Below are 16,516 nucleotides of genomic sequence, written 5' to 3'. Positions count from 1 at the left end.
AACTCAGGCAAGTCCCAGTGATGGCACCAGACACAATTTCTCATTGATGTGACACCACATACTTCACACGTGCATATTTTGGTACACATGGGATTTGAAAGCGAACAAGAGCAGGAGCTGCCCACAGAGACAGTGGTGATGGAGGTTTAAAGAAGCAGCAGCCTTGCCCACAACAATAAGAAACTAGTAGTAAAAAGAGAATAAATTTAATTTCTTATTTTATTTTCTTTTCACTCCAGGTGCAGCATACTGATACAGTCAAAGTGGACATACTCCTCAGCATAAGGCACTTAGGAGGTTTGTTAAAGGGAAGTAGGAAAAAAAAAAATCTGTGATACTGCTGTCCTGGACTGCATTCTATTGATTATGAGTCCCTGCCAAAACAGATAAAAGACACACCAGGCACAGGATGTTGACTTTACTACTCCATGTCCTATGCTGGAGCTGGTATTTGTACCAAATAAATACACAAAACAAAGGAAGACAGTTTACTAACATTATAGTGTTTTGCCTTGTAGCAGCTCAGCTCAAAAACCTGCTTATAAAAGCACAGCACACCCAAGTCCTCAGTGAATGACATGGACAAGTTGGAGCAAGTCCAGAGGAGGGCTGAGAATTGTCAGGGTGCTGGAGCACCTCTCCAGTAAGGAAAGGCTGAGAGAGTTGAGAATGGAGGCTGTTCAGCCTGGAGAGGAAAAGGCTTTAGGAACATTTTATTGCCTTTCAACATCTGATGGGGGTTTATGGGAATGATGGGGAATGACTGTTTAGTAGGGCTTCTTGTGATAGGTCAAGGGGTAATAGTTCCAAGCTAAAAGAGGAGACAGTTAATCTAGACATAAGGAAGAAATTTTTTACAAAGAGGGTGGTGAAACACTATCACAGGTTGCCCAGAGAGGTTGCAGATGCCTCATCCCTGGAAACATTCAAGGACAGGTTGGCTGGGGCTCTGAAAAACCTGATCTAGTTGATGATGTACCTGGTACTCAATATATTATATGATTCTATTATTCATTCCATTATTCATTCAAACAATGCATGAATCAAGACACAGGTAGGATATACAGAGGACAATATGCATGACAACACTTCTGGTTTTTCAGAGTCTCCTGTAAAAAAGTCCCTCTGGTACACAAAATAATAAGAAACATTTTTGGCCCAGCTAATTGCACTGAAATTTTATATGTCCATTATGCAAGGACAAGTGTCTTGTATTTGTCACCCAAATTTGGAGCTTCTAAATATCTTAGTGCTAGCTGGTCCAAGGGCAGTGGGTCACCCAGAAGTGGCCACCAGAGGGAAAGTACCACAGTGGTGCCACTCTGCCAGTGTCAACAGAGGCGATGATGTCAGCCCATCACTATGTCAGCAGCTGTAACCTGTTTGGTTACATTTGTTTATTAGCTAGTGCAGAGTAAAAAGATGTAGGAATGCTAGAAAGAGGGCTTCCAGCTCCTTCTGGAAAATCTGTAATATGGACTAAGCTGAAGCCTTGGGTTGTACTTAATGCATTTCCCATGTAAGACCACAGATGCTTAAATCAGTCACTTTCTGCCCATGTGATTCATTTCAAAGGTGATGGCCACAGGGAAGTGGCATGAGCACTGGGACAGCAGCTCTCCTGGATGCTCATCAGAGGATGTTCACAATCAGGGGCAGCACTGTGCCCACACACTGCAGCATAAAGGGCAAACATCATTTCTTCTCCAGAAGCACTTGTACTCCAAAGCTTTGATTTAAGCTAGGGACATAATATATTGCATATTTCAACTAATCAGAATTTTCATAAAAGTGAGGTTTAAAAAGAGACAGCTGCAAGAAATAGCAGATTAAGCTCTAAATAAGAGAGAAGAGCTGGAAGCTATACTCAGATCAGCTAAATGGTAAAATAAAAAATGGATTTTGGCTTTTTAATTTTGTTCTACTTATCCCCATGGGCTAACATCTCAGCCTTCCTTCAGGATAAAGTCCATATAAAACACTTGCACCATCTCCACTCCAAAATAACTTGCCAAAAATCTAATTACATAGCTATTAAGCATTCTTGTATGTTAGATCATATTCAGATGTTCCTGGTCTATCCTGAGCAACATTGATTCAGCTCTCATCCTCAGCAGCAGACAAGTGCTTGCCTAAGGATCCTGTGAGGTAAGACATTTTCTGTCTAACTTACAGTCATTTTATAAAGTTAGATCCAGCCCATGGCACAAATATGATCTCACTCTTCCCATGTCACAACATATTGCTCATTGCTTGCATTTGGGAAATTGTTTGCAGGTGAAATGACCAGACATTGTATGATTCTGGGGTTACCTGCATTTAAGCAATTATTTTTTCATCTCTCAAGAGTGAAAAGCCCTCAACCCTTCCCACTGAGCAAGAGCATAGTTTCTCCGAGTCTTTCAATCCAAGAAATCCTTACTGACAAAAAGTAGAAATCCTATTTCTACTAGATGCCCTCTCTATGTTATATCTCCCCCTAATTGCATTTTTGTAACTACACAGAAAGGCTAAGCAGATCTAGATGAACAAACTTTTCCATCAGGAAGGTTTTAACCAGATCTTTCCCTGACAGAGCTTACTGCAGCATTACACAAATCCCAGTCCTGACACAAGGCAGTAACAGGCTTTTCATAAACAAGACAGCGAGAGAATAGCAATGAAACCATTCCATTTCATAAACTGCAAAGCGTGAATAACGTGTTCAGGAACATGTATAACGTGATCAGGGTCCAAGTGCCAGCTTGGCAAGAGATCTCCACTCCAAGTCAGAAGCAGTTGCACACAGACAGCACTAAGCACAAGCTACATTTTAATACCTAGAGACTACAAAGAGATAAGGCAGACAACACCTCCTCTGCCTTGTGTAAAATGTTGATCTATTTGCTGCTGTAATTATAGCCTTTAGGGATGACAAGCCTCATCTAGTGCAGCAGTGTCCTGCCACAAAGCCAGTTTCCAGCCAGCCCAGCTGACAAACACTGCTCACAGCTCTGTGGCTCAACTGGAACCAGTTGTCCAGAGAAGCTGTGATGGCCCATCCCTGGAAGTGTTCAAGGACAGGTTGGATGGGGCTCTGAGCAACCTGAGCTAGCAAAGGATGTCTCTGCCCATGGCAGGGAGACTGGACTCAGGGAGCTCTCATTTAGACACAGTCACTGACCACAACTGCCTTACAGACACCTGGGCTATGAACCCTTAAGCCAGTACGAACCTATTTGTGATGAACTTGTTTTACCTGTCAGATGCTCTATAGGAGCACATTGGGACAGCAGCCCAGGAAACACCACTTATGTGGAAAGAAACTGCCTTATGAGTTTGCCAGTTTGCCTTTTTGGTTTTTTTCCTAACAGATAATTTCCATTTGTATTTAAATCCAAGTAGCCATGCCTGAGAGAGACCAACATTTTAAAAAGCTGCAGCCCAGAGAACAATCACGTTTCAGTGCTTAGCAACTAAATCATTAACCTATTGGGAAGGAAATAGTTCCTTTACCAGCATGGAATGCTGTCCCCAAGGCACTGTTGTACACAAAAATGTAAAATACATGGATTTTTATAGATATTTGTTCATATGTATTTAAGATTCTTACTGTGTACTCCAGCTCAGCAGACAATAAACACTTTGGTAACTATATATTCTGAATATTAGGTGACCTTAGGCTTTGAATAATAGAGTGAGGATCATTATACAAATATTTTGTGGTATATTATGATAGTTTCAGTAACTTTTGGTAGCATTTTGGTATTTGTGACACTAGCTTCATAATCCATTCTGCCTTATCAGACACAGATCATTCATGTCTCTCTTTCCATGTTGTATTTCTCTCTGCCCTTCCTTCCACTCCCACAGCTGGGGCAGGGGAATTTGTAAAGAAGGAGATGGACCCTGATTCCAACTGCTTGTTCTTAACTCAAAGAGTCCTAAAAGGAGTTTGCTACAACAGGGGAGTCCAAGTACCTCCTTACAACTTCATCATGGTTTGCACTCCCCATTCTGCAGCACAACCAAAACCACAAGTGAGCAGCAAGGGCACAGACCCACCATACAGCCTCCCACCCTTAGCTCACCAAAATGTAGTTCTCCTGGACTGAAGGAATGAGGAGCACAACACCAAGAAGGATCATTTGCTATATTGATATCATTTGACTATCATGATTGCATAGTAAAATAATTATTATTTTCCTGGATGTAATTCAAACCTGGACGTGGATATTCCACCACTCAACTACACCGGAAATGTTTTTGGAATTTAGATTAATCTTGGATTAATCTGTAAGACTGTGGGGGAGTTAAAAAATTGCACCTAATTGCTATATACCTTGTGCAACAACTCAGTCAGAAGTTCCACTGCCTTTTGATAGAAATTCTTTAAAAACTTCATCCTACTCATAAGAGGAAAGAAAAGAAAACTACCAACCCACCCAAATGAAAAGAGGGAAAAAAATCAAAATCTTTTTTATTAATAAAAAGTTGAAAATGTATTTTTAGGAGATACACAACAATACTCTGTGACAATTCTGAATTACCAGTTATTCTCGAAAACGATCTTCGGAATAGCCCAAACCCCCCCACAAAAGTAAACCTGCCGACCCACCACACTCCGTGCGCAGTTAAGCGCTGCGTGTACAGCACGAAAATACCGGAGTGTACCTTGTCCCCGACAAGCAGCGGGGATTCGCTATTGTCCTCCAGCAGATCGAACCCGCATGCCCGTTTACTTTCATGCTCTACCCAGGCACCGGGAGGGAACCCGTGCCCGCAGGAGGGCTCCCAGCCCGCGCCCGGGGCGCACCCGGCGGAGCGGCCGCCCGCCAGCACCCCCCGACGGCAGCGGCCGCTGCCGGGGCGCGGTGCGGGCAGCCGGGCGCTGGGCACAGCCCGTGCCGCCCCGTCGCCGCTGCCACCCGCTGACCCGGCTCGGAGCAGCCGGGCTCGATTCGGCCGCGGCATCCCCGCCGCTGCCTCCAGAAGGCAGAGAGTTGGAAGCGCTGCACTCCTCGGGGGACACACCCAGCAGCCCACCGGGCTGCGGCACTCGCTCTCCGCAGCCCGGACACCGGCCCGAGCCGCACCGACACCGGCGGTCCCGGCGCGGACCCCCGCCCCGCCCGTCCCTTCCCACCCAGGAGCGCAGCCCAGCCCGGCTGCCCGAGCCGCCGCGGCCGCTCCCGGAGTCCCCGTCGTACCCAGGATCTCCTTCCTGCGCTGCGTGTGGGGCTGCTCCGTGTAGACCCACTCGAAGTCCCCGCGGGTGACACGGTTCCCCATGGCGCCTGCTGCGCCCCGCGCCGCGCTGTCCTTATAGCTCCGCGCCCGCGGAGGGGCGGCTCCTCCGCCCGCGCCCGCCCCGCGCCCGCCGCAGGCGGCACCGGGACAGCTCCGCGGCTTCGCTCGGGCGGCAGCAGCCGGGAGAGCGGCAGAGCCCTCCGGGATGTCACGGGGAGTCCGGAGGGAAGAGGGTGCCTCGGGGCTGACTCGGGACAGGGGACTGGCGGCCGAGGCTCGCCGTGCTGCAGGGACCTCGAAGGCAGCCAGGAGAGGTGTGTGCGCTGGGCGTGTTTGCAGGGCTCTGGGGATCTCCGCCGTGCCGCTGCCAGCACCTGCGCTCGGCACAGCCACCACATCCATCGCTGCCTCGGGCGGCTCCAGAGCACAGGGGGAACTCCAGCACTGCAGGTCCCCGGGCACTTCCAGACACAGCTTTTGGAAAGTAAAGGTACTCCAAACGCCAAATCTAGAGACAGAGCCCTAAGCAGAACCCTGGATTAGGGCAAAACCCAGTCGAGTGAGCTCCTCCCAGGGGTGGAAGACCTAGAACAGTGCAAAGGCGACCAACGACTGACATACATTTCCTTGGCGCTCTGACAATCTCCGTGAGCTGTCCCGGCAGAATCCAGCCCTTGGCTGCATAACACTTCACTCCTGGTAGTCTGCGGCCCATTTCCCTGGTACTGTCCCTGCTGGAGCAGCAGGAAATCACACTGCTACCTTGGTAAAAAAATCCGGCAAAGGACTTGCTAACCTTAAAACTAAGGTAACCTTATGTACCTCTCTAGCCTCTCTGATTCACAGAGTTACATGTTACACAGTGATGTTTCTACACACAAAACCCAAAATTAAAGCGCTGCCCTTGTTCCCACTATGTTCTTTTGCAAGTCCATACCTGACCTCCTGTCCATCTTCACTCATTACACCCATCCCTATCATTAGTCCTTCCAACAACACCACCACATATGGATCAGCTCCAAATTTGTTTCATCCTGTTTCAATATGAAAGTCTCTAGAACTCTCCATTCCGTCCTACCCTTCAAAATGCCTATTACAGGTGGAACTTAAAAGGGATAAAAAAGCAGCCTTGAAAATATGAGATGTACATATTTTGCAGAAGATTTTTTGCCTACAAACACTGGCAACACTATCACCTCTAATGTTAGCCTAGTGTAACTATTTAAGATGTCTTGGTAGAACAGTGACACCAAGGGCTAAAAAACACCAAAAATGAAACAACCCACAAACCCAAAACCCTGATACTTGACTGCTAGGAAGCTGTAGGAGGCTTTTTTGAGAGTTGGGGGTTTTTTCCCTGTCTAAATCACAGAATCACAGAAGCTGAGTTGGAACGGATGCACAAAGACCATTGAGTCCAGCTCCTGGCCCTGCACAGGACCATCCACAAGAGTCTCATGATGTGCTTAAGAGCATTGTCCAAACACTTCTTTAACTCTGTCAGGCTTCGCGCTTTGATCACTTCCCTGGGGAGCTTGTTCCAGCCCAACCACACTCTGTGAGAAGAACCTTTTTCTAATATCCAACCTAAACCTCCCCTAACACAACTTCAGGTCATTTCCTCATGTTCTGTCACTGGCACCACAGAGAAGAGATCGGTGCCTGCCCCTCCTCTTCCCCTCCAGAGGAAGATGTAACTGCAGTGAGGTCTGTCCTCAGTCTCCTCCAGGCTGAACAGACCAAGTGATCTCAGCAGCTCCTCATACATCTTCCTCTCAAGGGTCTTCACTGTCTTTGTTGCCCTCCTTTGGATGCTCTCTTCTAGCTTAAAATGTAAACCCTTGAATGATGAAAGGTGCAAAGTAGGTTGAGTGGAAGGACTATGGTTGAAAAGGGAAAAACTTTTACCCACAGCAGGAGCAGGAGTTTAACCATTTTGCTGTTACAGCTCAGCTCTCTGTACATACAATTGTATCTTCACTATTGCTCCAGCACAAGTTTGGTGCTTGCCCATGAAGTTGCAGGGTCCAACCCAGGTAAGGGACTGTTAATCCCAGTTAAGGTTATTATATGTTTCCAGAAAAAATGGATTGTTCAGAGACCAAATGCATCAGTATCTCAGCCTAAACCTTTAATTGGCGCCAATATTTCGGTATGTTGACAGTACCCATGGAGAAGCCAAAGACACTAAATATGATGACACCCTTCTGTCACTTCCTGCTCATGTGTGCTGAAGGTGACTAAAAAAGAAATTAGTGGGGCAGTCCGTGCAGTTACAAAGAAAACAAATATGACTTCACCCCAAGGCTTGTCCAAAAGCATAGTGCTATTGCATTATGGTAAGTTACACATGGAAACTTAATATCTCCTTTGTAGGCAAACAGCATCTCCTTCATGTAGCTCATTACTATAGACTCAACCTGACCACATAAGAAGAACAGAAAACTTTTCTGTCTCCAGTGAGTTGGCATCTGGTTTTGAGAACAGAATTTCATGCTTTATATTTCTATAAAAAGACAAACAAATAATACTAATTCAAGAGTAATTGTGGACGCCAGACAAACAAGAAACACCAGCTTTAGATCATCTACTAGAATTGGCAAAAGTATTACCCAGTTCTGACCACTTGGCATCCTTAGTTTTACAGCATCCTAGTAAAATCATTCACAATGGAAAAGGGAGGGAAGGGTGTTAATGGCACCTAGGAATAATGGCACCCTTTTAATGAATAGTGTCATGGCTGTGAACTCTACAGATTCACAAAGTCACTACGCTTTACACAGTTCAAATGTGCCTCACAGGTTGGGTTCTCTCAGCTGTAGCCTCCCCTTTCTCATTTAATTTCCCATACTTGTTTGGGATTTCTGGGAACTATTGGGAAGCCTAGCTGAGGGAAATTCCTAACACACTTGGGAGGAAGAGCACAACTGGTGACTCTGTGCAAGGTACCATCAAAATATCTAATTTACATAGTTTAAAGTACACATCACACTAATCTCCAGCATCCCAGGGTAAAAAAGACAAAAATCCTTTGCTCCACTGTGGACATGGTCTACGATAGACAGCTCTGAAGCAAGACATACTGGTCCCAGCTGCACACATCCAGGCAGACTCACCCTTCCTCACCCAAAGGTGCTTATCCATCAGTTGGCTTCCCAACATGAATGCATTTCTGCTATGCAACCCAGTTACTTCTTCTGCTCATGGAAAGGACAGGTGACAGAGTAAATACAAGAGGAAGACCTGCATATGCCTCCTAGTGACTACTGCCAGCCCTGGGAGTTTGAGGTATATTAATTCTGCCCTGGTGTGCAGGTCTTAACTCCTCTTATTGTGGTTGCCAACAACTAATCTTTGTTAAAGTTGCTGTTCTGGAACTAAAATAAAGTTGTTTGGGAATTTTATCTCTAAATAAATTGTTTTCTCCTCTGAAGTAAGAGCTCCATGTCCCATGACAGACTTGTATTTTCAGCTACTACATTGCCTACTTTCTTCTCTGTTTGCATAAATTGGACCTTCTTTCATTACCAGAAGAAAATATACCTATGATATTTGCTTTTTTATTGAAGATTTTGCTGTCATTTTCAATTGGGTATCACTCTCTGACCCGATGCAACTACTGTCAACATTTACAATGTGACGTACTTCATTGAACAAAGTCAAATTTTCATAGGCAGCATAGTTTGTAGATGAGCCATGCCAGCACACACCCACATCAAAGTAAGCTCAAGAGAAACCATTTACCAATAAGGTCTCGTTTGTTTTCCCATCTCAGGATGTCAGGGGTCATCCTGGACTTCTCTTTCCATTGGGTTAACTCTATGCTAGAGTTGAACTGACCAAACCAAGGCGCTGAGGAGCTGGTGCGGGAGCCTTAGGAGGAGCTAGGGCGGGGGGCGGCTGCGGCCCGAAGGGCTCCAAGGAGCGTTCCGCTGCAGCCAGGCGGGCTGGCCCCGAGCTGCGGCACTGCCGGCCCGCCCGGGACCCGCAGCGAGCCCGGCCCGCCCGCGGCGGGGAGCGGAGCCGGGACCGCCCCGGGGCCCCCGGAGCCGCGGCCGCCCCGCCGCGAGCGCAGCGCGCCCCCTGCCGCCGGCGCGCCGCCAGCGCGGGCAGCGACCGCGCCCGCCCCGCCTCCGGGACGCGCTCTCGGTCTCCCCGAGCCCCACCGCCCCTCCGGGGGAACGGAGGGCACCGGAAAGGGTGCCTGAGGAGGGCTCGCTAAGCAAGAGCGACGGACTCGGTTTGGTAGCCCTCGAGGGTTCTTGGTTCCTTCAGAAATTACGTCCTTAAGGAAGTTAAAAATGTTCGCTCTGGAGGTTAACGATGCGGGGCTGCTGTAACTAACGATACCACTGTGATCCAGTACGTAATGTATGCAGATCGCTCCTGAAGAATTCACAAAGAAACAATTTAACAATTTCCTCTCCTAGATAAATATTTTTTCTTCTGATACATTTTTTTTTGCTCTTCTAAAGAATCATAATCTTTCTACGAAGTAATTTATTCCACGGAGTGGTTTATGTTGTCCAAAGGATTTGCAATTGCTTTCTCTTACAAGACGTATTTGCTGTTACACACCGTAAGTACTTCCCCCATGGACAGCTTATGCCACCATCCCTGCAATCTCGGGTATTTCAGCAAGCTTTACATCCTGACACAGACTCCTGAGTGAAGTGTGGGAACTAGACTTCTATTCTACAGCAAAAATTTAAAACACAAAAAGTAGCAACAACGTTTGTAATCTCCTATCCAAATATGAGAACCTAAGGGGTTCAGTGTAGATAAGTTGTCAGAATTATGAGAGAACGTGGGTCCTTGAAGAAAACTTCTTTTCTTCCCCTCTAACCATCGATGCCACTCTCCTCTGAAAGCTCACCCCACTGGACGTCGCTGCTCTGTCTGGCAGCACTCACTGGACTGCAGCTCCCCGTCACAGATCTGCTTTCCCAAACGTATTTCCCGATACTCAGGTTTCAACCTGATGCACTAAAACCTTTCATCTCAGTGCTGCTGAGCTCACTTCTGACAATAGGGGTGACGCGGGGTTAAGAGGGGTACTTGTTCAGCCTCTTGAAGTCAGAGACTAAACTTTGAGTAGAGGAAGAAAAAAGCCACTTGAAAATGTCTCGCTGTGTGTGTTATGTAGTGTGGATGTGTAGGAAGAATTGCCTCTGCAGGGAACAGCTGGAGAACAACTTTGATAACAAACTCATTGAATTCCCAAGATTATGTCATACAGTCTATTTTTATTTTTAAGAAATATTTTTAGTTAGCATTCATATTGTAGCAACATATATAGACACTCCAAGATGGACTAGGGTTTGACTATAAATTCACAAAGCAAAATTACAGTCTTTCTTCCTATGAGTTACAAATCCTTCAAGTAGAAGCACAGTAGAAAAACCACTGATCAGCTTTGCCCATACCTGAAGAATATAAGGTTTTGCTCATAGTTTAGCAAACTGTCAGTCAAGTCACAAAACCTATTTCCTCATGAAAACCTAGCTAAATTGGTTTACCCAAAAAAAAAAAAAACACCAAAAACTGCCCTCGGGCTTTCCTTGTAGCATTTCATACCTTATTTATTTATTTTTATTTAGCCTTGTTAATTTCAATCTATTTTTCGTATAAAATGTAATCTTAACACTAGGGCTGCATCTTCCTTAATGCTACTGGGATCTGTCAGATGACTTCAGTAGAAGCGAGAGCTGACACTTTGCAGCACCAGGTCTGTAACCCAGGGGGATGCATATGCAGAAGAGATAGGAAGCCCAGCTATTTGCAGGACAATGAGCATCAACAGGAGCTGCAGATTTGCTCCCTGGCCCCAGGGAGCAGTGTGAGCAGTTAGGACATGCATTCATACACATTGCCTGTGCTGGCAGGTGTAAAATCGTACCATGCTGGCTTAACTAACAGGTATTCATTCCCCAGAAATTTCTGCTTTTTGTGTTGTCTACAATTTGCAAGATACAGACCATTCATATGTCCACCCACATCCTATGTTGGGGTAATCTGACTTCTTCGTGAAGACTGAGGATTTTTGGAAGGGTAGTTTCATACCCTCAGCCAAGAAATCAGAAATGGAGGACGAAAACTTTATTCATTATCATCAGGTTTAAAACTCAATAAAAATTATTTGTATTTTTCATTCATAATTAAAGGACTAAACGTTTCTGGAGTGAGGATTAGTTCCACTGATTCATGTATCCTTTCATATGACAAGAAAAACTAATTATATGATCTTGTCCTTACAACAAAAATGTGTTTAATGAAACTGGGGTGATTAATGACCATAACTTCGAAATTAGTTTGGAAAGGTGGCATTCCAAACCCTCTCTCCATCACTCTGCAAGATGACTGATGAGAGAAAATCCTTCCTCACTGTGCTCAGCCTCAAAAACACAACCAGATGACAAATGTAGACAAGCACTATAAATCTCAGTAAATTAATTGGTGTAGCTTTGTTAACTGCTTGGTTTGCTGCTAACAGGGAAATTTGTAGTAGGATGTGATACAGCAAAGAAAACAGTAATTACTAAAAGTACTAGAAAGCTAAACAGAGAAAAGAGGTGAACACAGAGTTCACTGCTTGTTTCTAGTCATGGTTAGCTAGCAGAACCTTATGCTCATAATGAAGCTTTAAATGTGTTTTGTAGGAGTCCATACACAAATTGGGATCAGGGATTTCCCTCTTGTTTAATTAGCAATCTGAGGAGAGAGGACGACAACATTTGTAGCAGAACCTAGTGGGCCATAAAGCCAGGCATGGTGGCAGTTATATTAGATCAGCTGGAGATGAGGAAGCTAAATTATGAAGGAGGCTAAATTATGAAGGACTATAAAGGTAAAGTTAAAACCACATTTCCTGCAGAGCTGCAAAGAGCTAGGAGGACTCTGGAAAGATGGCACATTTTACTTAGCAAATTATTTTAATGGCATTGTAAATTCCAGTTCAAATTTCTTCCTGAGTTAGGTTTTGGGGCTTTTTTTCTCTTCAAGACTTCGGTTTTCATTTATTAATAGGCCATTCTAGATGAAGATAACAAGGAAAACCTGCTATCTTGAATTGGCAGAACTTATTCATTAGTCCTAGATAAGTCATTAACAAGTGTTAGCAAGAGTACCCTTTATTATCAACTACTGATTTTCTTTTCCTCCCGTGAGTGACTTTCTATCTGGTCTTTACACAAGAGCAGAAATATCTTAAAAGCTATCCATGCCACGTATTAACTAGATATGCAAGTATTATCAGTTTAGTGATCAGTGTTGGCTTACAGTGGGAGGGCTAATCTTTTGTTTTTTCTTAAACATTAGAGAAATAGTTTGTGAGAAAGAGAAGGAAAAATAGGATATCAGAATTTTCCAAACCAGTGAATTTGAAAGGCTGGGTGAAACAAACCAGGGAAAGGGTGTGTTAACCCTGCTAGAGGCAAGAAAGAAGGCTGTAGATGCTGGCTGTGAAAACCTCAGTTATTTCACAAGTTTCACACTTTAAATGTCTTCCCTTTGTTTTGGTGTAAAATGAAGAGTGCAGGAATAAGAGTAAAAAAAAAAACACTAAAAATCACTCCAATATTTAGAAAACAAGCATTGATCATTTTGTTAATTCACTTGTACTTTGTGAAAGATTGACTTGGTTTGTGTGACCTTTCTTCTTAAAATACAGCGGACTCCTGTATTTGCCAAGTAATTATTTTCAAAAGAAGAGCTACCTAGTTTGGGCTAGGTGCATGCAGCTGAGATAAGGGTTAGAACAATTAGTTCTGTAATATGAAACAAGAAAACAGCTCTTCATATAAATATCACACAACCAGATACTATACACAAAGTTGGACTAGTACAGCAGTGACAATTGTGGTTCTGGAAGCTGCAAACAACTAGTTCACCACAAGAAAAAAAATGCACAAGAGTAAAAGCATAATATTGATAGAGTGGCTAATGATGTTGAATACTGACCATTATCTGCTGATCTCATATATATTGTATTTTATATATATATATGCAGGGAGATAACTTATACTGAGCATATCTGAGACATGGATTGTAAGAGTTCTCCCAAACCAGGGTGCTGCAATGCCTCAAGCACCCTACATCTTCTTGTGCTATGAGCAACACTGCTGATTTCTCTGCAGGTACTCTGAATTTAACAAATGCTTTAAGCATTCCAGGAATTGCAAAGTAAAATTACAAATAAAATTTAAAATTAATAAGTAGCCACGTTCTAGTGGTGCCCAGTGAAAGGACATGAGGCTACAGGCACAAACTGGCAATACACAAAGCTTTCACTAAACATAAGGGAAGAGCTTCTTTCAGTCTAACATGGGAACAAGTTGGCCAGAGTGGCTGTGGAGTCATCATTATTGGAGATATTCAACACTTGGCTGAACAAACCTCTTTGCTCTTTAGAACAATTTGCTCTATTTAACCCCACTTTTGAGCTGGGGCTTGGGCTAGAATTTATCTAGAGATCCCTTGCAATCTCAGCTCTACTCTTCTATGAAACTGAGAAAGTCAATGTCTCTCATTCAGCTTAGTATTCTTTGGGGTTAATTGAAACAAAACATAGATTTTTCAAATTATCCTTGTATGCCATCAGTGCACATGGTGGCAATAACCTGCCTGCAGAACTTTCTACTTCTTACTCAGATGTACCTCTTCACCCTAAAACAAGAACCCAGCAGATACAATCTTCTGTAGCACTTCATGCCAAGTACATGTAAAAGCTAAAAGCTGAAGGAAGGAAGTTCAGAGGTGTAAGAAATGTCTTTGAGAGCATGAATCTTGTCTTCTTTTTCCTTCCTCTCCGTTCTTCTCCTGCCTTCCTTTTCCTGTGCATGGTACTGGCTCAGGTAAATTGTGGATGGCACTACTTTTTTTTTACAACACTGCAGCAAAAAGAAAAGAGGTGACTTCTCAGCAACCTGTAGCTTTCTAACTTGTCCAAATGATTTCTGTACAGAACTACTACACTGTTTGTGCTGGCTTTGAAGTTGCCATCTCTTTGAATCCTGGGGTTTTCCCTGCACATTCCAGTGCTAAGAAAAGTAGATATGTGAGTCAGTTCAATCCAAAAGAAAGGAAGGCTGTGAGGACAGCAGAAGCTGGGTTTGTCAGGAGAAAACCCGTGACATTTTGTTCTTTCAGTCAGGTGCATTTGGCACCTGAAACTACTACCAGGAATTTTGCAGTGACAAGAACAGAGAGTGGAGATAAAACAATGCTGGTGGGTCTGTGCATGTGAAAAGTGGAAATCTGGTTTCTGCAGACTGATGGTGGACTACAATTTCCTGCAGCAGATTTCAGGGAAGAAACCAGGGAAAAACACCCTCACCTTCTCCCCCCACAATAAAACAACTAAATCCAAGGCATCTAGAACTTACAGAATACAATAATATAACAGAATATAAGAATATATATTCCTAAACACTTGTTAGGAATGCTTAAAAATAACTTTTATTTCCAATGAATGGTTTACATTTTTTAAATGAAACCTTTTTATGCCTTGATTTTTAAATGCCTAGGAAACAAACTGGAGTTCTGAGCACGGGGAGCAAAATGGGGAGCATAGGGCAAGAAGATAAGAGATTACTAAGGGGATAAATTCTGCTGCTATTTGGATAGGGGACAAGGTTTTCTTTTAAACACCTTTTCATTCGGCAGCTTTCAGGTCTTTATTTTTCCTTGTTGTTGTATTTTTTTGTCAAGCTGTTAATGGCAAATAATGTAAGCTAAGCAGATCATCTCACTCAGGATAAAGAGAACACAATTAAAAATCAAATGGTGATACTTACAAACTTGAAAGTTCCTTTTCTGAAATTATATAATTGCTTGCAGTAAAAAAAAAAAAAAAAAGAAAACCTCAAAAATGAAACAAGGTTGTGCAAGATTATTTAACTATTATTGCTGACCTGAACCAAAAATTTTATCTCAATAAACAAGAGACTTGTGACTTTGCCCTTGTATTTGACAAAGCTCATTTACACTAACACAAAAAAAAAAAAACCTTTCACCCAAAAGAATCCACTCAGGCCCAGTCCCACTTGCTCTGATGGGAATTCAAGAGCAGGATTGAATGCATGTCTAACATGTAGGTGACTTTAATATTTTCTCTATGCAGGCTTAGAATATAAAGTATAACTGAGTGATGTATTTCTCCTAAAAAAAAAATAGAAAAGTACACCATAATGACTCACCATTTTTTTTTTTTACATATAACTTTTATGGAGGGACTAGAGAGACTTCATTCTAATTTTGAAATCTTGTTCTTAAAAGCTACATAACCATTTTTCCCACGCTGGTACACTTGTCCTTCCAGCTATAAACAGAGGCAGAATTTATATGTAGAGTTCTGGAAATCTCTTTACAGGATCTAAAAACAGCCTTTCAGTTTGTGAGAATTTTGCCATGGTAAACTACATCTTGTAGTTTGTTAAAATGGGAGTGATGAGCATGACTGGAGAGAAGGAAATTCCAGATCTCTGCAAGTAAATTTGTTGCTATTTCTAATAGTTACTAGGAAAGTATTTCCTAATCTCATTTTTAGGGCAAAGCTCAGTACTGGTGTCTTGAGACTTGGACTAGACTAACTTGGAGAACACTTGATGAGGTAGAAGAAGAAAGTATTTATTAGCAGGAACCTTTTATCAGTTTTTATATTGTGGCAGTTTGGGATATGAGCAAACAAAGCAATGGTGTACTGAGAAGTGAAGGTTAAAATGGAATGTATACTTGCAGCAGCCTTGGAAACACTTCTGAGGCAAATCTGCACTGGTAGTGCAGACGGAAAAAGGGGAAGGAAAAGCGATAAAACAGCTGGAAAATAAAGGAGTGAGGAAGAGGAGATAATCTTGCCCTGAGTACAGAAAGCCTGTGAGACTCGTTTTAAAACTCTCACCTTCGAGAGTACTAATTTACTTTGTATAATCCAAGATTTCCTTTTTTTAAAGATCTACATACTTGTAGAGCCACCAGCACGTTAACGTCCGACTGAAGATAACACAGTCCCTTTGAAGGACTTCTGGCTACTTGCAGAGAGTATTTTACAATTACTCAGTCCACGGCTCTGCATCTCGTACCCGTGATATCTGCTTGTTCACATCAAGACAGGCAGCTGCTTCTTCGCAAATTCTGCTCCCGATTTACGCCTGACCCCCTACAAAGCCAAGAACCAAACGCGATACACTCACGAGTGCTACTTTTCCCTCGCCACCTCTGCACACTGCGGCTCCTCGGTGGGGTAAGGAAGGGACGTCCGGCAGCAGTTGGCAGAAGGGGAAGGAAGTGG

At 43.6% G+C, this 16,516-nt stretch overlaps 1 protein-coding gene across 2 annotated transcripts in view; it reads right to left on the bottom strand.

The window, feature by feature from the left end:
* The window catches only part of DEGS2 (delta 4-desaturase, sphingolipid 2), a gene marked incomplete at its 5' end in the record, with an annotated part of 29,783 nt that overhangs the window by 11,301 nt on the left and 1,966 nt on the right, over positions 1-16,516 (bottom strand). The window contains one exon of one of the 2 annotated variants that reach the window (XM_084208512.1): positions 5,190-5,271. The exons of the other annotated variant lie outside the window; for it this stretch is intronic. Coding sequence (XP_084064638.1) covers positions 5,190-5,271 — 82 coding nt within the window. Of the gene's footprint in view, positions 1-5,189; positions 5,272-16,516 lie in introns of those variants that run through there. 2 annotated transcript variants of the gene reach the window in all.

Source organism: Fringilla coelebs (genome assembly GCF_963513975.1).
Source record: "Fringilla coelebs genome assembly, chromosome: 6".
Lineage (NCBI taxonomy): Eukaryota > Metazoa > Chordata > Aves > Passeriformes > Fringillidae > Fringilla > Fringilla coelebs.
The sequence above is the reverse complement of the archived record's forward strand: the minus strand, read 5'-3'. Positions and strand labels throughout refer to the sequence as shown.